This window comes from Polypterus senegalus, chromosome 8, assembly GCF_016835505.1.
Source record: "Polypterus senegalus isolate Bchr_013 chromosome 8, ASM1683550v1, whole genome shotgun sequence".
Classification (NCBI taxonomy): Eukaryota; Metazoa; Chordata; class Cladistia; order Polypteriformes; family Polypteridae; genus Polypterus; species Polypterus senegalus.
Window position 1 is genome coordinate 35,228,178 of NC_053161.1, and position 22,153 is coordinate 35,250,330.

At 36.6% G+C, this 22,153-nt stretch overlaps 1 protein-coding gene across 4 annotated transcripts in view; it reads left to right on the plus strand.

Annotated features, from left to right (window-relative positions):
- LOC120533876 (leucine-rich single-pass membrane protein 1-like) overlaps nucleotides 1–22,153 on the plus strand; it is a 61,032-nt gene that overhangs the window by 17,617 nt on the left and 21,262 nt on the right. For 3 of the 4 annotated variants that reach the window (XR_005634638.1, XM_039760950.1, XM_039760953.1), the window contains exon 3: nucleotides 5,197–5,280. The exons of the other annotated variant lie outside the window; for it this stretch is intronic. Coding sequence is in view for 2 of the 3 variants with exons in the window: in XM_039760950.1 (XP_039616884.1) it covers nucleotides 5,197–5,280 (84 nt within the window). In the remaining variant the exon portion in view is untranslated. The remainder of the gene's footprint in view (nucleotides 1–5,196; nucleotides 5,281–22,153) is intronic. 4 annotated transcript variants of the gene reach the window in all.

The window sequence follows — 22,153 nt, forward strand, 5'->3', positions numbered from 1 at the left end:
CTTCCAATTCATATCGACTAAAGAAGGGATTTAAAAAAAAATGTGTTTGGGGAGGGTATGGGCTGGATGTGGTATTGGAAGAGGATTTTTTTTTTCACAATGTCACAATCGGAGTGCATTTGTCTGATCTGTCAATCTATCATTCCAAAAAAGGAAAATGTGGAAAGGCACTTTTGAACTGTTCATAAAAACTACGAAACTGACTTCCTCCCGAAAAACGATCTGAGAAAGAGAAAAGAGAGGGAACTGAAATCGCAGTTAATCGGATAGCTGTCATTTTTCACTTAGCTGAATTCAAAAGCTCCTTGACTGCATTATTTGGCTCTACTTATTTATGCGAGTCGGCCTTTTCCCACCTGACAATTATTGAATCCAAATACTGTAGTGACCATAAATGTATTGAATTGTTATTGTGCCATAAAGGTTATTCAATTATGCAAGATACAACAACATATATTTTATGTATGAAGTATACTCAGTATATATATATATATATATATATATATATATATATATATATATATATATATATATATATATATATATATTTATATATATGTATATATAGCACATTTTTAATGTAGGTAGATCATTTCGACCTGGTCATTTTAAAAGTAGCTCGCAAGCCGAAAAAGTGTGGGCACCCCTGGTGTAATGTATAAATGGAAAAAAGTAACGAGTCGAGTGTTGCCCAATGTAGCATAGTAAGAGTAGAGTTTCTTCTTCACAAATGTACTCAAGTAAAAGTAAAAAGTATGGTGCAGTAAAACTACTCTTAGAAGTACAATTTTTTTAAAAAGTTACTCAAGTAAATGTAACGGAGTAAATGTAACTCGTTACTACCCACCTCTGCTGGTGGAACCAATAAAATGATTGCAGCGCCAAATGTCCTTGTATAGAACAAGTCAGTATTATTGTGTAATTTACAGCACAGCTGTAATATTTGGGCTTGTAGGTAGTTAAAGGAAGGTGCTTCAGGCCCTAGGGAAGATGTCCTCTCTCACACTAACAGTTAAAACACATAGCCTCAATATGTATATTAATCCATCAATAAAAATACATTTCCTAAGGAAAGTGAGACTATATTAACTAAAAGAAAACAATTTATGATCATTTGGCAATAGGGAAAAGGAAAACATCTCCAGATGGTAGATATCCTATAGAAAATAAAGTAATAATAATACATTTTATTTATATAGCACCTTTCCATTGCTCAAGGCACTCCACAGAGTTTAAGATAGAATGGCAGGGTATACAGTATATAGCATTGATAGATAGATAGATAGATACTTTATTAATCCCAAGGGGAAATTCACAGACACTATTCCTCAAAAGCATACTAATAATTGGGCAAGTGTGACAGTGACAAGCATCATCCCAAATTAAATGCCATCTCTTAAGATAGATGGTTGCATAAAGCAGTCTGACAACACAACAATATGTTTAGAAGATCCTGTCACTCATCACACAACCTTTTTTCATGGTAGATTTTTCCTATAAGTCTGTGCCTGATCCATTGAATCAGTTCATTACTATCATCCTAAATTGCCTACTTGACATCTCTCTCAAATATAAAATACTAGTTGTGTAAGCCCATGTTGTAAAAAGTCTGGGGTCCTAGAAACTATTGAAATCGTCAGAAACAAAATAAAAATGTAGGGATGTCTGGTAATTGAAAGGAACTACTCTGGGCGTCTCTCTCCTAGGAGGTTTTGTTTTGCAGACGTGCTCACATCACTTGTCCTTTAGCGGCAGGAGGAAAAGGAAAAGGGATACCGTTTTGCCGATGTGCTTGCCTTGCTTGTGTTATTAGCGGCTAAGCGAATTTTCTGTTTCCTCTGAGGTGGAGTCCCTAGCCTGACTCCACCTCTCACTTCCGGGCCGGACAGATACACACACTTCCATGTGTGGGCATTTTTATATAAGATGATTGACATTGTCTGATACCTCCACTCCACGTTTTCAATGAACTACTGCATCCTTGGAAAACCAGCTTGCACAATTCTAGGCTGGATGTACCAAAGGGCAATTTTTCTCACCTCTTAAGCAATAAATTATTCCTTTGTCTTATCACAATGATATTCTTTTTAAACTGGATTAATGATTCATTTTTTGATGTTGGCTGCCATATAGCTTAAATCAAAAATATACAATTATATAGGGCCATGAAGATTATACAATGTTTACTCTGGAAAAAATTACATTTTGTAGAATAATCACTAAATTAACTTTACTTGGACTTTTATTAAGTTTCAAGAACCAAATGTTAATAAACACAAAGGGGACACCACAATATATAACGTATGAATAAACAAATACCTAGGCAGATGAATAAGTTATGTATGACTTTAATGTAAACATAGCAAATCCAATGCCCATACAAAAATTTACTGCATGATTGTAGAAGAATGTACAATTTGATATTCAATAAAATACATAAAATATAATAAAAAAAAATGTGGGTGTCAAGATCTTTGGTCCTCTTTAATCATTTAATTTATTACCTTATATTGTCACTTTTCTGGAGATGGGTCTGGAATACAGATTGAACTGGACTACAGTAAACCAACACAAGAAGGAGAAGTTAGTCCATTGCAGGGTCCACTAAACCATACTTTGTGAATTTAGCTTTTGCAATCAGTCTATCCTTATGTATTTGAGCCAGGGTCATGTGAAAAAATACTTTGCAAGTATGGTGAAACATACAAACTCCACTCAACTCACCCAGGCGGCACCCAAATATTGTGAGTTGACAACTTTAGAGCAAAATTACCATTTTTGTCTAAATTAGGGAAATGAAATATATGGAAAATGTTTCTCAAAGTCACTCATAAGTGTCTGTTTGAACAGTTACAGTGCATCCGGAAAGTATTCACAGCGCATCACTTTTTCCACATTTTGTTATGTTACAGCCTTATTCCAAAATGGATTAAATTCATTTTTTCCTAATAATTCTACACACAACACCTCCTAATGACAACGTAAAAAAAGTTTACTTGAGATTTTTGCAAATTTATTAAAAATAAAAAAACTGAGAGATCACATGTACATAAGTATTCACAGCCTTTGCTCAATACTTTGTCGATGCACCTTTGGCAGCAATTACAGCCTCAAGTCTTTTTGAATATGATGCCACAAGCTTGGCACACCTATCCTTGGCCAGTTTCGCCCATTCCTCTTTGCAGCACCTCTCAAGCTCCATCAGGTTGGATGGGAAGTGTCGGTGCACAGCCATTTTAAGATCTCTCCAGAGATGTTCAATCGGGTTCAAGTCTGGGCTCTGGCTGGGCCATTCAAGGACATTCACAGAGTTGTCCTGAAACCACTCCTTTGATATCTTGGCTGTGTGCTTAGGGTCGTTGTCCTGCTGAAAGATGAACCGTCGCCCCAGTCTGAGGTCAAGAGCACTCTGGAGCAGGTTTTCATCCAGGATGTCTCTGTACATTGCTGCAGTCATCTTTCCCTTTATCCTGACTAGTCTCCCAGTTCCTGCCGCTGAAAAACATCCCCACAGCATGATGCTGCCACCACCATGCTTCACTGTAGGGATGGTATTGGCCTGGTGATGAGCGGTGCCTGGATTCCTCCAAATGTGATGCCTGACATTCACACCAAAGAGTTCAGTCTTTGTCTCATCAGACCAGAGAATTTTGTTTCTCACGGTCTGAAAGTCCTTCAGGTGCCTTTTGGCAAACTCCAGGCGGGCTGCCATGTGCCTTTTACTAAGGAGTGGCTTTTGTCTGGCCACTCTACCATACAGGCCTGATTGGTGGATTGCTGCAGAGATTGTTGTCCTTCTGGAAGGTTCTCCTCTCTCCACAGAGGACCTCTGACAGAGTGACCATCGGGTTCTTGGTCACCTCCCTGACTAAGGCCCTTCTCCCCCGATCACTCAGTTTAGATGGCCGGCCAGCTCTAGGAAGAGTCCTAGTGGTTTCGAACTTCTTCCACTTACGGATGATGGAGGCCACTGTGCTCATTGGGACCTTCAAAGCAGCAGAAATATTTCTGTAACCTTCCCCAGATTTGTGCCTCAAGACAATCCTGTCTCGGATGTCTACAGAAAATTCCTTTGACTTCATGCTTGGTTTGTGCTCTGACATGAACTGTCAACTGTGGGACCTTATATAGACAGGTGTGTGCCTTTCCAAGTCATGTCTAATCAACTGAATTTACCACATGTGGACTCCAATTAAGCTGCAGAAACATCTCAAGGATGATCAGGGGAAACAGGATGCACCTGAGCTCAATTTTGAGCTTCATAGTAAAGGCTGTGAATACTTATGTACATTTGCTTTCTCAGTTTTTTTATTTTTAATAAATTCTCAAGTAAACTTTTTTCACGTTGTCATTGTAGAATTCTGAGGAAAAAAATGAATTTAAGGCTGCAACATAACAAAATGTGGAAAAAGTGATGCGCTGTGAATACTTTTAGTATGCACAGTATCTACTGTTCAGAAAATAAAACAATGACATTTTATTAATAGTTTGCATATGTGAGTGGGTGCATATGAATGTTCTAAGAGTGTTAGTTTACTTCCAATTTAAAGCGCCCACAGTATGTAATTCCATTGGTCACCCAAATTTAAGAGTCTCTCTCTGCAACAAAGCATGTACTGGTGACATTCTTCCTAAATTTGGAAAGTTTAAAATAAATTTAATTGAGAGATTAAGAGTGTAAGGAAATATAAATTTCATGACCTATCTCTTGATAAAAATATATCTTACTGTTGGAAACTGCATGTTGTGTTTGTCAGGAATCATTTGAAATTTGAATTTTAACTCTGCATAATTACAGTTAGTCTTACTGGGTGTAGACATACCTTTGTAAGTATATGATTTCATGTTACATCATAGCTTATGTTATTAAATGCTTATGATTTGTTCTATTGTTAGATCATTTATAAAGTGATAATTGTGATTCAGGTCTTAGCTGCATTTGTCCAATTGTCAGCCCAAGTTAAGTTTCAACTCGGGGCCTAAAAGAATAGCCACCTGTTCCTGTGGCAGGTCATCTGCTCTTGTCATATACTGTGCTCAGATACACTATGACAAGAAGTGCTCTTCTTCTTTATGCAAACTTGGCTTGTATACATTCCAAACTTAAAATGGCTCTGAACTGTACATCCTACAGATCACTGATTTTTACAAAATGTCAATTACTGAAAAATAACTATTTTATTTCAAAAATTTCAGATGAGCTCCCCAGTATCTCAATAGACAGTGTTTTGCAAGACACCAAAGAGAGTCCTATTGACCTACAGGAATGTACTGAAGCAGGTAAAACAACAGTGTTTCTATTCACAAAGGAAATGAGCAAACAAGTAAACTGGGAAAAAGTATTAAATGGGGGGAAAAATTGGGGAGCTGTTTGGCAGGTTTAAAAACATTTCACATACGATACCAGACAAATTTATCCCACTCAAAATTCAGAAGCAGTATGAGAATTCATCAGTGGTTCTTTAAGGACCTACTGTAAAAAGAAGCTGCAGAGAAATAAAAAAAAAAACAGCTATATAATATGTACAAGCCAGACGACTCCAGCACTAATTATAAAGCTTATCCGATAATTTAAGCAACAGTTCAAATTGGTGTTACAAAAGCAAAAAGGCACTTTGAGGGAAATATTGCAGAAAATGCAAATGATGACTCAAAGAGACTCTTCCAATAATTTAGTGGTAAAAACATGGTTAAGGAGGAGGTGAACTGCATTAGGAACATTAAATGTAAACGAAAATACAGTGAAATAGCAAATATTTACTTTTCTCTAATGTTTTCAAATGTGATGAATTCGTTAACTTTCCAACAGTAACAGGAAGGGGGTACTTAGTAATTTGGAAATTACAGAGAAGTTCTACTTGCATTAAAAAGACTGATATCCAATAAGTTGTTGTTTCCAGATAATATTTATCATAGAGCATTTAACGGGGTTAGTGAGTTACATATACTGTATAAACCTATGTTGTATATTTTTCAGAAAGCACTACACCAAGGGTAAATGAATACACTCTGAAAGCTAGCAAATGATGTCTCATTATATAAAAAAAGGTGACTGATCAGATCCAAGTAAATGCTATGTGTATCACAGGTAAATTAATAGTAGCAAGTATTAAGGAAAGAGCAAGCATCATATTGCAAGAACAGGTGTATTAGTGAGCAGCCAGCATGGATTTATAGGGGATTGTGTTTCGCTAATATGCTAGAATTCTATGAGGAAGCAACAGAAGCAAATAATCAGAGAAGTGGATATGATACTATTTATCTGTATTTTCAGAAAATGTTTTTAATATGATTTCACATAACAGACTAGTGATTGAACTAAAAGAAGTGGCAGTTCACAGTGCAGTGTGTGAATGGTGGAAAAATTGGATTATAAACACAATAAGCAAAGAATTATGGTATGAAGATTTTTTTCAGAATATGGTGATCTTAAAAGTGGTGTGTCTTAGGGATCAGTGCTGGGGCAGCTGCTATTTTTAATATACAGAAATGATCGTGATCAGAAATATAAATAGCAAGTTAACTCTGCAGATAATAGTAAGCTAAGTGGAATGGCAGATATATGTCCGGAATAAGGAAACCATTACAAAGGGTCACAGACAGAATTCAGACTTGTGGAAATTTGTAGCAGATGAAATGTAATGTAGGTAAATAAATTGCATTATATATGGGAAGTGAAAATGTTAGATCTTAACACACATTGGGAGGCTTGAAACTTTTTTAGAAGGACATAGGAATTGTTGATGACCTGTCACTGTTTACATACATCCAGCCAGTGTACAGAAATCATTAAAAAGGCTGACAGGTTAGCTATAGAGCCCAAAGTGTGAAGTACAAGACAAGGGAGGTTATGCCTAATCTATATGTGAAGTTTTGGCTATTTGAAAAAATTCAGAGAAAAGTGTCCTGGCGGATTCCTGCAAAGTTTGAGCTATAAGGAAAGGCTGAAGGAGTTCAGCTTTTTTATGTAGTTTAACCAATCCGAGATTAAACAGTGACATGCCCAAGGTGTTTAAATATGTGTGGGACTCTGTGACGATGCGGGTTCTGGCTCCACACTCCCATTGCTATTCGGGAGCCCTTCAACCCAACACTGTCGGTAATGTTACTGATGAGCTAGTCAGTGAAGGCAATAACAACTGAGCAAGGGGATGGTTGAAAAAAGTGCATAGTGCTTTTATTAAAAGACAATCCAAAACAAACAAAGTGTCCATAAAGTGCAGTGATTCAAAGTTCAAATAAATAAATAATCCATTCAAAGAAAAACGTGGAGGTTAAAATAGACAAAAAAAAAAAAAACAATCCTTTAAAACAAGGTTAAAACGTTCAAAGAAATAGGAAGCAGTCTTTAAAGACAACAACGATCCCGGTGCTTCTTTTAACTTGCGACTCCCCTGCTTCTCCCTGTCCAGGCTTCGCAACAGGGGAGCCACTCTCTCTGCAGCTGCCCTTTTCTCGACACTTACTCGAGACTGGAGACCTCCCGATCCCTGGCTCCGGTCTGGCACTCATCCCAGTCCCTGAGACTTGGTTTCCACCAACGGCCAGGTCGCTCACGTTGGGGACTCCAGCCACCAAGCCTCCCGACTTCCGCTGCCTTTCCACGGCCTTCTGCGGCTCGTCGCCTTCCCCTGGTCACTCCCGCTACGTAGTCACTCAGCGGGAGCAACAACAACTCAAACGCCTGGGTGTCGGCCTAACACCCAGCTTGCTTGCAACTGCCCACGAGCGCTCGTTCACTCGCCCACACGCTCCGTGTCTGTCTGTCTGTCTCTCGCTCTCTCTTCCTAGCTCCCTCTAACCTCCGTCCTCTTCCTCTTCCAACCGTCTCGCGCTTCTATTTAAGCAACAAAGGACCATAGCAGCTGCAGCAAATTAGCCACAGAACAATCACGGATGTGGGCAGTCCCTCACCTGTCTACTCGGTGAGAAACCTCGCTAAGCCGCTGCGAGAGCAGTGATTATTTATTTAAAATGGCCTTTGCTAAACGAGCTCAGCGAACTGTGGACCCGCTATACCACAGACTTGTCTGCTACTTTAAAATGGATCTTTCAACGAGAACCAGAGAACAAAGTTAAAAACTTGTTCAAGTTAAATGTCACACAAATGTTGAAAAGGTTTTCTTCACACAAAGTACCATGGGTATTGCAGTAGACAGTAGGGTTTTAGGGACCTTCAAAACTCTCCTTAGTATTATTTTTGAGAATCTAGGTGACTTGGATTGGTGACCTTTATTGAGCTAAATTGCCGGTCCATGCCAAAATTGTTCTAATGTTCTTAAACCCTTAAAAACAAACAGATCAATTGGTATTCATAATTAGGTTGAAACAATTTTGATGCTTAAAATTTACATTTTTAGGATATAACATTGCAGACATTATCAAGCTGAGTTTCTGATAATTATTAAGACTTTTCAAAAACAGAAGGCTTTGGGATAGTTCTCCTCTACTGCTTTATTGTTTTTCAATATAAGTTTAAGAAATAATGAATTATAAGCAATACAAACACAGACAGTTAATTTTAAAGGGACAGCCTATAGTAAGCAGTTGACACTAGTTATCTTAGAAATTCTGTTAAAGTCTTGCTGTCAATTTGAGGTAGAAAACAGGGTGAACTATTACAGCAGAACAAACGATGGAGGCTGATGGGCCTCTGTTGGCTAAAAATGGATTAAATGAAGGCGATGTAGCTTGGGTGGTTTAAACAAAGAAACTGGGCCAAGATCCATTTCAGCTTTTCTTTGCCGATTCTCAGTTACTGATTCATGAAAGTGACAGAAATGATTTCAACTAAAAGGAGCGACTGTTGGCTTGATATCCTAGGTGAAGGAGCACAGACAGAAACTCATGCAGGAGGTTGAGTAGAGCAATGCAAATGTCTTTCTTACAGTGAGAACTTCACAAAAAGAGTGAGCTTAACAGTTAAGAACACATATCAAGTGATGCATAAACATGAAGCAAGAACAATTTATTTTTGCTAATTCAACAGATATGTACTAAAAGCACACACTGACATTAGAAGAGGTGTTGGAAGTCGCACAGCCATAAATTTGGACCCCTCTGCATCTTTGCCTATGAAAAGGTTATGAATGAAAAGATTAGGATACAAATATATTTCAAAATATAAAGTTGTTGATGTTTCTTTTCCTTTAAATAAACGTTAGTCACCCATGAAATCAATATACCACTTATGCAATAATTTACAGATGGTATTTTCAAAAATCATAGCATACATAACAAGTTTATATGAAGAAACATATTAGCCTGCTTAGAACTGAAAAATAAAATCACGTTCAGAAAATTGTGCTCTGAATAAGAGGCAGATATGAAATATGAAAGAGATAACGTCAAATGATGTACTTTTGTTTTTTTTTCTCCTTTGATAAATAATCACTGCAGTGCAACCCTGATTATTTTGAAACTGATTCCTGGAGTGACTCTAGGCAGCTTGAAAGTGACCATTACATCCTTCTCAATTCACAGTGCATAATAATCCTTTCCTTTCTTATCTCATGCTATTCCCCCAGATATTGATATAACATTATTAAACAGGATTTTCAAAAACAAAGAATACAATATTTGGAATAAAGTATTAACCTAATTTCACCCACGGTCAGGTATATATTACATTTTCTATCATTTAAAAACAGCAACAAACCAATTAAAGAATTCATTCAGAATTAAAGTTTATGGAGAAAGATTTGCTTCCAGTTTAGCCATTAAGCATCTTATCAGAGTAGGTATAAAGTACCACGTTGTTATATGTTTATTATTATTCTTTTTTAACTTAATATTATATACATCTAAATGAGTGTAAGTACGACTTTAAATACATTATGGCAGAGAGCCAGGTGTATAGAATGCACATTAGAGATTGCTCCTCTTCCAGTTGTGCCACATACAAAAGTGATCCACGCACATTACCACTTACTTATAATATTTACTATTAGGAACTTTTTGAAAAAAGGCTGTAAGTATACCTGCCTTTATTTACCCTTTAATTGCATTATAAATACTTTACATAGTAGCACTGGAGTTGCATGGCTAATTATATGTTAATTGCAATTTTGTGACACTTAAAACGGATCCACAAAAACTTTGTACAGCATATAAAAAGCACATCAATGCAAAGAATCCAGTTTCACGTGTCAGGCTGGGTAGACTTGAGGTCAGATATGCTAGAACATAGTGCTCTCTGCTCAACAAAAAAGATTCATTACTTCAAAAGCACGACTTTCAAAAGCACACATTTTACAGATGCCGCTGTATATAACAGTCATATTTATGAACGTAATGCCTTTCTGTCTGTTCACTTTGTTCTCTACTGTCAAAAGCTGAAGTCATTTTATTTGAAATTTAGTGTCTAAACTGTTTCTAACACAATTTTGAAATATGTACAGAGCCTACAAATAATTTTAAAATTAAATTGGTAGAAGGTAATACCTTTAAAGTACGGAAAATTGAGTGATCAGAGTCACTAGATTTATTTTTACAGCACATAAAAATATCTGAAATACACCAGTGTAATATGTAAAGTTTTCATAAGGATAATCAGATTGTTAAAAATTACAGTATTTCAGAGTTTTCAGAAGGTTCACCAGAGTACTATTCTCTGGCTAATATTTGTCATTTGTGTGTAAAATGCCCAGTTGTTTTGTGGTTTATTGACAGCAAAGATAACGGTCCTGTCAGTAACTCTTTAATGATAATGGAACTCCGAGTTTTCATCAAAAGGATAAGAGCTAACTATTATAGCTGCTATATAGGGCTGGCATTTAGATAATGTGGTTCACAAGTGTAGATGTACAAGATGTACATTGTAAGAAAATTCAATAACTGTTAAGCAGGTAAGGATTATGTCATTGAGTGCGTGATATTTTTACAAACTTGGCAAGTGATTTATTGAAAAATTGTTAATAGCACAATGACAGAATCATGCAGGGATTGCTGGCAGTGTAGTCCTTCAGAGCCCGTGACAGATGTGTCATTCACTGGCACCCTAACCTATCACCCCTCAGAAAAAGTATATGACACCTATGACCTCTCAGTAGGCTCATCTTTGCTGAGAATGGTGTGGGTGAACATAAGCCACAATACTGGAGGTCTTTATTAGCATTACTTTAACATTAAAGTCCTAAATACCCAGTTAACACAATGTGCACTCTATATAGCTTGAAACCCTGCACACTCTTGCCATGACATAAATCAATCTCATACTGCTTACTTCATACTAAACAAGAGTTAGGTCACATCTGGTGACATTTTGATGACCCTTAGCAAACATTTATCAGCTTTATGGTTTACAGAGATCATTAATTGCCTAATCAGTAACAGCCTGTCCATAAACTCCAGGATATTCCTTTAACAAAAACAGGACCTAAGTCACATCATCTTCACATATTACTAATGACCACAAGCAGAAATATTTTATAAGTACTGTATGATATGCTGACTTAGTACCTACAAAGATACACATTTGGTTAAAACTTAAAAGAAAATAACTGGTATGAAACTATTTAAACAGTATATACAGTATTTTCCTATTGATAGGATTTCAAGTTAACTGAGTAGATTGCAAGCCATGAATAGACACATATTTCCACATAAATACAACACAAATTAAGTATATATTCTTCCACAATGGCTAAAACGTCCTCTTATGAGCAGATGATGGAAGACCAGCCTTTTCGCTTTTAAAGTTATTAGCAAAGTGGATGACATTGTCTTAAGCACAATATTTATTCATTTTTGTGCATTTTTGTTATATTTTATGTGTTTTAACTATTTTTGTTGTTCTTTTTGCTGCATCCTTAGGATATGAAAAGCACATTATACATAATATTATTATTATTATTCCCTCGTGATCTGTGACTGGGCTTCACCTTGCTAATAATTTTTTTTTTTGTATCAGTATACTGCTGCTGGATTATGTGAATTTCCCCTTGGGATTAATAAACTATCTATCTATCTATCTATCTATCTATCTATCTATCTATCTATCTATCTATCTATCTATCTATCTATCTATCTATCTATCTATCTATCTATCTATCTATCTATCTAATTAGTCAGTTTGCTTTTCTACAAAATCTGTCAATCAGTCACTGTCTGATACAATGGCTCCTAACTGCCCATTAACTGTTTATACTTACAAAATAGAGCTGTCCTTTGATTTCTGGCACTGTTTTCCTCCATTTGATTCTGTAAAAATTAATTCCTTTTCCTTAAGAGCTTGCCAGATTTAAAGTTTAGAGCTTGCACAATTGTACGCAATCCAAAATGGCAACGGCTGAATGGCACACTGCACAGCAAATTCAAAGGCAGTAATATTCATCTGTTAAGTCAGTAAACCTTCAGCTCTAAAGTAGTTCAGAAATGTTTAATGCACAAGAAAAAATGTCAAACTAAAGACCTTCTAGGATCAATCATGGTGTCCTCTTGTCATTGCATACTAGAGCTTTTAAGCCACCAGAACAAAAAAAGATTAGAAAGAAAGACAACTGTCATTTTTGATACAAGTCATATGTACATTGTAAAATAATATAGCATATATTTATAGAGTCGATCACATTCCTCAATAATTAAATGTATTCAACCTTTTAAATATTTTTATAATAATACATTTTTATTTCAATAATAAAAATACTGAGTTTTTTTTTAATTGAGGATATGCCAGTAAAATAGAAACGCTTATTACAAAATTAGTCAAGTCTGGTCTGTTACTTATAATGATGAATCCCACACAGATGTTTGTGGTTACATTCAATGCATATGAAGTTTGTTTGCTTTTAAAAACCCTGTGGGATCATGCATGGTGTGTCTTTTTGTTGAAAATCCAATGACTAAGGGAACTCGAACTGTCAATAAAAAATAGTTAAAAGGACAGTACAGCACCGTCCTCTTAACATTTCCTGATGAATGTAAAATTGAAAAGATAAACTTTATATGCAATTATATACAAAATGTCCATACATTGCAAAGTCAAGTCACCACAGCAAATGCCTGAGCAAGGTTTTAATGTCATAAGTGAAATACTCTTCTCTTGTATGCGAATAACAGCACCTCCAGAATAATTAGAGACCGACTATGTAGCGTCTTCTGATGGCATTAACATGACAGAGAATAAACAGATCTTTGTGTAACTAAGCTCATTTAGATCTTCTTACTGGAGAGTGTAAGCAATCATGATTAAAATAAAACAATATTTTTCTTACGTTTTATATAGTTGTATTTTCTCTTCAGCATGGGAGAAGATTTCCCAGTTTCCAATTTTCTTGGTTATGATTCTTGAAAAAACCTAAATCTAATGGAGACTAGCATTCCCTCTTGATACGTGGTCTATTCCAAAAATCCGTGAAGGCAGTGCACTTGTTCAAACAACTCACCAACATCTGGAGCTAAGGGTAGGAGCTGAGGAGAACCCAGGTTTCTGAAAAGTTCAAGACCTGGAAAGGCCAGTAATAATACCTCAACGCATTTCTGTTTGCTTTCTATTAACATTGTAGACACTTTTGACAGCATGATCTGCTATTAACTTTGAAGGATGCCCAGTCAGCCTCAAAGTTTAACTAAGGTTGTGTTGTCTGTGCAGATGATGAGGTAGAAGCTTCAGGTAAATAACAACAACCACAACAACATGTATTTATATATCACATTTTCATACAAATGATGTAGCTCAAAGTGCTTTACAGGATCAAGAAGAAAGACAAAATATAAAAAAAAAAATCGGCAATATTAATTAACATAGAAAAAAATAAAATCTGCAGGGGTTCCAAGGCCACGAGACCACCCAGTCCCCTCTGGGCACTCTACCTAATATAAATGATTTCAATCACTCCTCATGGTTTTCAGGCTTCACATGGAAAAACTTGATGATGATGGTCATGTGGACCTCTGGCCTTTAATCCATCAATGTAGGGACATCACAGTGCTTTGATGGGGTGGTGGTGGCACAGATTGCCACAACAGAAAACCAGAAAAAGAACAGCAGAGAAAGTAGGGGTTAGTACGAATTTCAGAGCCACCGTGAATGATAATGATAATTAAATGCATATACAGAATATCAGGATTAAACTAAAATGAAGCTATGAGAAAGCCATTTTAAAATAATGTGTTTTTAGCAGTGTTTTAAAGTGCTCCACTGTATTAGCCTGGCGAATTCCGATTGGCAGGCTATTCCAGATTTTAGGTGCACAACAGCAGAAGGCTGCCTCACCACTTCTTTTAAGTTTAGCTCTTGGAATTTTAAGCAGACACTCATTTGAAAAATCTAAGGTTACGATTTGAAGTGTACAGTAAGGTGACAGGCATTCTGAAATATAGGATGGAGCAAGATTATTTAAGGCTTTGTAAACCTTAAGCAGTATTTTAAAGTCAATTCTAAATGACACAGGTAACCAATCTAGTGACATCAAAACTGGAGAGATGTGTTCGGATTTTTTTTTCCTAGTTAAGATTCTAGCAGCTGCATTCTGCACGAGATGCAATCGATTGATGTCTTTCTTAGTTAGTCCTGAGAGGAGTGTGTTACAGTAACTTGAATTAAGATTTTAAAGTTACCCAGAAAAAAGAAATTATGCAATGCAGGTATCAGTAGAACATAAAATCCCTGCAGTGTCCTTTAAAGCATGTGGACAAACTAGTCAGACATAGGCTCAAGAGTTGGGGAACAACCTTGGTTAACCAGTTCAAGTGGCACTAAAACTTAACAAAATTTACAAAATATCAGCCTCTGCCATTAACAATAACAAAATCTTTCAGCTAAGGAAGAATTCCATCTTAACGCCTTCTCATCTGCTTTTCCGAGGGTCAATCTAAAAACGACAATATCTGTCAGGATTGGGGTATATATATCTCTGGACTGGGAAAGAGTGTGGCTTAGGAGGTATACAGGGTTGTACTCAGGCGTCGTCTGGCTGCAGTCTTATGGAGCTGCTAATGGAAAGTCAAGGTTGAGAGGTCCAGTGCCCCCTCTCGTCCCTGAGTGGTAGTGCTTACTTTCTCAGAACCCTGAAGGAGTCCCCCATGCACATGTGGGCAACAAGCAGTATTTCCAAAAGGTAATTAACCAGGATTATGAAAGTGGATGGGGTCATTGACAATGGTCAAAAACAGAGCCTGTAACTTGTTCCTCACTGCTCTTTAAACTTTGGGGCTATTTCTTGTCACAAGAACTTCTCAGTTATATTTACATTGTTTTGTTTTGGATTAGTCAAAATTAAAAGTAGAAGGCATTGTTTAGACCAGTGGTTCTTTTTACCTCTGGACCCCGTTTTGGTTGGTGGTGACCCCAGGCGACATTTTCCCCTGTAACACTTAATAATGGTGCACACCGATGAAATACAGTATTCTTTGTGTTTGTCATTTGCTTTGTGCTCTCTGGGATGAGTTACACAATTGAAAGGGTGGATGGCTGGGTCTCCTTCGGAGTTTTAAGCCCATTGGTATATGTCTGTTAAATCAAAAAGCAGGTCCACCTTGGTGCAACGAGCGTGACGATAAATATATTTAACTAGGCTCACCCGGCTTTTAAGGCGACCGACTTTTAAGTTGACCACTTCTTAAGGCAATTCAATATGTAGATCAATTTGATATTTTATACAAACTCATTAATTTGGTTATATTGCATTTGAGCAGTATTACTTTAATACTCGTAGTTTCTGTTATTTTTGTGATGAAATTTAAACTTTTTTCTATATTGAGGTCGCCCTTTTGAACCCCTGATATTTACTACGCGGTGAGGCATTTGTACTCCATCAACATTAATTATTTCCAGAGACATAATTTTGTCTATTTTTCCAGCGCATCGCACAAAAGCAAGGGAACGATGGGAGCACCAGAACTCTGCTCACATCATGTCGCTTCGTACTGCAAGCTGCAAGTAGTAAGTCTGTGATAATACCGCTACGCTTTCCACTCACGGGACGGAAGGACAATCCCGACCGCTTTTATATAGTAAGAAAGAAGAAGAAGATATCGCACAGTCTGGAGTAGAAAATCATCTTTTACCTGGAAAAACGAAACTACAAATCCCATCGCATTGCAAAATGGACGGGGCGTGTGTGAAACTCCATGCCTGCATAGCACTCACGGGACGGAAGGACAATCCCGACCACTTTTAAATAGAAGGATAATGAAGAATAGGGAAATCACCTTGGTGTTTTGAGCAAGCAGTTACTTCAGTGATGCATGAGATACTAAGCTACTGAAAGACCTTTTTTTTAATAAACCTGGTGACATATCAGTTGTGACTTGTGACCCAAAAGTGGGTCATGGCCTACTGGATGAGACACATTGGTCTAGAAAAATATAAAAAGTATTGTTTGTTGCATTTGAATTTGAACTTCAGTATGTACAGGTATAGTGTTCTTGCAAAAAACTGTATAATGGGAAGGACCAATGCATTTTACAAAAAAAACATAAAAGTGTAGTAAGAGTTCAAACTTAAGCATGAACTAAAATGGCTTAAATGTACAAACTGAGCCCAAGTATTGATTTCATGTTGTTAAATCTTTTAAACCTGTTGCTAAATAAATCTACGATATTAACCAAATATGACATACAGTACTCCATATGTTGTATATCAGTTCTGTGATACAAACTGCACAGCAAGTGTTTATAGTGGTAATATACAGGAGATGTGCACTCTGTGATGAAATATACTAGTCAATGTGTGTGCTGTACAGTGTATACTAACTTTCAGTAATCCAGCACTGTCCCTTGGTAGGTTCTTGTTGATTATTTCTTGCTTATTCATATCCACTCTTTTGACAACATCTATAACTAAAATGGAGGAATGGAATTACAAACAGTGAAGTCCTTCTGTTCATTTTCCTACTTTAGTTATCAGCCTGGCCAAGTGTAGCTGTGAGTGATGGCAGTCTGCAGTCATTCCATGTCACGCACACAATGCACGCGTTATGGCATTAAAGTAAAGAAGAGACTCTTATAATCTGATATAATGTTGATTTCTATAGAGTGCTGTGATAGCTCTCCTAAATAGTCTATGCTGGAAGTTATTTTTTTTCCTTTGAAATTAAAGAACAGCGATCACAGAAAGAGAATTTTAGTCCAGTAGAGCTAACTATGTCAGGGCTCACAAAGCACCCCAGTACTGAGGCAGCACCTATAACACCATTTACATGTCCTGCAGTGTCTCACACTCTCTCATATTCATGTTTTTGTAATTCTAAAGACAAAACAACCAGGCTGTAATTTTAATCCCTGTTTGAGTGCTACAACATGGCTGCTCCGTTTCATACCTCTCCTTTTCTACAGTTCTACTTACTACTATACTTCTACAGTTTTGTCTTCCTGAACATCTATTATCAACGTACTTTTAATGTGTTATGCACTGCATTAGGTTTGTTTTCCATAAACATGTCATTTTATTTTTTCAAGGTTTTTGCCAGAATTGGTGTCTTGTTTAACTTAAGAACTGTTTGTTAGGTAGTCAAAAATATATATTTTTATTGAAAGTGAATACATAATATATATCCCTCGATCCTGCACTGCATAAACAAGTTCAAAAATGGATGGATGGAAGAGAAAATAATGATTTTTTTTAACTTATGTTTTTCTGATAAACTCAATAGAAATACTGTATTGTTTTATTATCATCAATGTTCTGTCAGTGTTTTTTGTTTTTTTATGCTATTTAATTATTAAGATAACCAAACATAGGAAGATGGCAAAGACTAACCTTATCTCATCTCATTCTCAAAGCTGTTTAATCCAATTCAAGGTCTTGGCAGCTGGAGCCAATCTTGGCAGCATAGTTAGGTGACAATAAACAGCCCTAAACTAAGGGCCATCCCACTAAAGAACAAAGCAAGAACAATAAAACAGACTCTTGTATTCTTACAAAATCCAAGACAAGTTGCCATTGACATCTGTCTTTATATCTGAAAAATTAATTATGGTGTTTAATTAAAGGCAGAAATTGTCAAATTGTCAAACTTGCAGTGTCCAGTTCTTACCCATGATGAGAAGGTAGGCATGAACTAAAATAATATTGCATTTTATTCACAGTATATCACACTCTTCTATGTTCACTGCTTTTCATGGATATTCAAAATAGTACACTAAGAACAGAAGCCCAGAAGGAAATGCATGGAGTTAGATCAATGTCACAATATCATATCAAAATGAAAAACAAATGCCTAATATACACATTCTGGGTTAGAACAAAAAAAATTAAACAGTCATAGTATACATACTAAATTATAGAAGACAATAAGCAAAAAATTTGTTTTGTGATTTAGCATGCCATCATGAACACTTAGTTAGAAAAACAGTGTAAGCTAAAAGCCTCTCTGCAGATGCTTTCTAAGATGCCTTTTATAAGAATGAATTGCGTCAGCAGATCCAGTTACTTTAGAGGGTCCTGCCAAAGTTCTGCTGAAAGCTCTCTCAGTCATAGAGCACGGGTTAGATTATGGTAAAACAAGACAGCCAGCACCATTTGACCAGAGTGGGCAAACAGAACTGTAATGCTGGAGGAGATAACTGATGCAGTTCAGTGAAAGGTCAATTACAGGGGTACAGATTAACAACCAGATTTTGTATTCAATTCTGTGAGATATTGAGCCAGAGAACGTCCGCTGAAGCAGTGTAATGTCCTTATTGCTGCGGTTCTACGTGAGGGCTCTTGCAGCAGACATTTGAAGCAACTGCAGCTGTGATTACAGATCGGAATGAACACCTGCCAACAGAAACTTGCAATAGTCAGTGTGAGATCTGATTTAGACAATCAGATAGACAAGCTTCCTAGGATCAGAAAAGGAGAGGAATGCGTGAACATGAGGTATGTTGTGGTAATGGAAGTAAAATTTTCTGACAGATGGTGGCCGGTGCCATCACCCGGCCGCGATGCCTCTGAAATGGAAGGACAGGGGGAGAGGACTTCTGAAAGGCGCTATCTTCCCCAAACTGTTGTTTGGCATTCCCCCTTGGCTTTCACTGTCATGATCTGAAAATTACCCCAGATGCCGTTCATATGGACCCCAACTCCAGTCTATGAGGCTACTACAGTTGCATGAGCTACGAATTAAACAACTGGTGCCAGAAATCATTAACACAATAATAATTAATAGTAAGGGAGTCATTTGGTTGTATGTAGCTTGCACATTTGGTTATCTGTGCTTGTTTTGGAACCACTCTCTAAATTTCTTAAAGCTGCCATAGAACAAAAAACTACCGTATTCACGCGTGTACCACGTGCACATTTTTTCCCAAAAATTAGCATTAGAAAATCAGGTGCATGTCATACACGAGGAAATGTAATTCTGTAATATTTACTTCTTTTGCTTGGGCTCTCTCTCTCTCTCTCTCTCTCGCACTCTCTCTCGCTCTTGTTTTTGAATCAGTTTGGCCTCGTTATTCAGCATGGATAGTAGCAAGCATTTATGCTCCTTCACGGTGGGAGAGAAACTAAAAGTGATTTTGGAAGCAGAGAAGATAGGAAATCGGGCAGCAGGTAGCAAGTACAGTGTTCCAGAGTAATAAACGCTTCCTATACAATCACAATGCACGTCGTACACGGGGCAAAACGATTTTCGCAATTTTCTTTGTAAAAATTGGGGTGCGTGTCTTACACAAGGGCGCGTGGTACACGACTGAAAACGGTACTTTTTCAAAATCTTTTTATCCCCAGCCAAAAACATTATATTGACCAATACCCCTGCAGAGAGAAAGATCTTCTTCTTTCAGCTGCTCCCGTTAGGGGTCGCCACAGCGGATCATCTTCTTCCATTTCTTTCTGTCCTCTGCATCTTGTTCTGTTACACCCATCACCTGCATGTCCTCTCTCACCACATCTATAAACCTTCTCTTAGACCTTCCTGTTTTCCTCTTTCCTGGCAGCGCTATCCTTAACATCCTTCTCCCAATATACCCAGCATCTCTCCTCTGCACATGTCCAAATGCTGTAGGAAATTATCAATCCATCCATTTTTAGGCCAAGTTATCCATTACACTTTTATATAGATCTATAAGAAAGCATTAAATCAAAGTCATCTAAAGACTTTTTGCCAATCTACTCCTACTATATAATGCAAGATTATTTCACTTCTTCTTTTGGGGAGTCTTTCCATTACTTATTTCCCAGTGATTTGTCATATTTTTAAATTACCATGTTTTGTACACTGTTATCTTTTAGCTGTGAATTGTATTCTTTATTGCTTTGGAAGATGTTTTTTGATTGTGTTTTCTGTGAAATGCATTAGCAACATCATTATGGATAACAGGAAAGTGTATTGAGCAGCACTAGATAATAAACAAAACAAATTAATAACACACTCAAAGAAAATATAATTGAATTTCTTTCTTTTGTTATCCAGCTTTGCTGACTGCACATTATCAGGGGCATTTCCCAGACAGTTTATTTTTGTAGAAAACCTAAAAAAATTCATTATTATTGTATTAACACATGACCTATATATAAGCTATTTATGCTGTGTACATCAGTAAATGTAAGTGTAACATAATGTGATAATGAACATAGTGAGCTGTTCTTAAAGTACTATTTGATCAAAACACACAAAACTAACATATATTTAACCTTGCAACCATCCATTTCCTGATAAGTTTAGGGCTGCAGGGAGCTACAAGATGGAAATCAATACTAAATCGGGTGCCAAGCACTCACCAACACAAATTATTTTTAATAATGACTTAAAATTTATTTTTTAAGCGCACCAAAAAATCCTTTTAGATATCTAAGAAGTACATGGACTGATTGTTACCAAATTACATCACCCACCTGCCAATTTCTGTTTTCTTTAAAGATGCTATTACCAGTTTTCAGTTAACATATATGTTTATTTTATGAAAGAGTGAAATTGTGGCTCCTTTATCTTTTATTCAATTAGCTGTTCAGAGAGTGGGCTCCTAGTAAAGCCACTCAGAATCTGTATTATCTTGTTAAAATTCTTTGCTCTGATGGTTTCAAGCTTGAAAGGTTCATAATTACTTTTACAGAGAGTGGCTCAATAACTGCAGACATCTTCTAAGAAAATGCAAATAGCTTTTAATGAGATTTTATGCTGAAAGTATTGATTAAGTCACTGTAATGCAGATCATGTCTTATTTTGTCTACCAAACATGAACAAGTCGGTGCAGAAATTAAAAAAAAATGTAATTAATGAACTATTAGCTTGAAAAAATAAATAGCTTTTTAACTCACTTTACCAATTTTTTAAAGACGTATGCATAATGATACAATTGTTGGGAGCTCATTTCTTGGAATGTACAGTGCAGTATTCTTTTATTATTTATTTTACTGTTTGATTGTACTAGTCTTGCATATAAGTATTTGTAACTATTTTGCTGTGGAATGCGTGACACAAACCAAGGTCCATCCCAGTCCGGCTGTGAGCAATAGGAGAACTCCTACACTACATTTTGGTGCCTAAAAGGCCACCTCGCCAGCTCTTTGAGTAAACCAGAGTTTAAAGGTCTCAGATTGGATTAGGTATGTATGGGATCAGGCATTTGGAGGTGCAAAATCCTTCATACAGGCAGCCAATGAAATGATGCTGGTGTTGGTCAAATGTGCTCAACATTACTTTTCTTGGCTGCAATGATAAGTCCAGTAAAATGACACCTTTTATTGGCTAACTGAAAAACTGAGAAGGTGTCATTTTACTGGACTTATCATTGCTTCTATAATGGGTAATACAGTACAACACCCTACTTTTCTTTGTTAAAAGTTGACAAAAAACAAAAGCATGTATTCATTTTTTTAGCATTTTGCACAGATTTGAAAGTTTGAACTTGTGCTATATTTCTTAAATGATAAAAGACAGTCTTTATAATATGACTAATAATGTAAGATTTAATTGTGAATCTATGATGACACCTGTATGCTTAACTTTTGTTGTAATTTGCAGACAAGATTATTCCTAATATCCTCGACTTTTTTGCCGCTGCCAATAATCAGAATTTCTATTTCTTCAGAGGATACAGAGCCTTGGGGTTATCTGGTGCGATCAACATGTACAGCTGAGTGTCATTTGCATAGCTATGGCTACTTACCTTATATTTAGCAATGATCTGGCTTAACGGGAGCATACTGAGTGAGAAACATGAAGGAACTTGAATAGATCCCTGAATCACACCAAATGTTTTATCATGCATTTCTAATGTGCAGTCA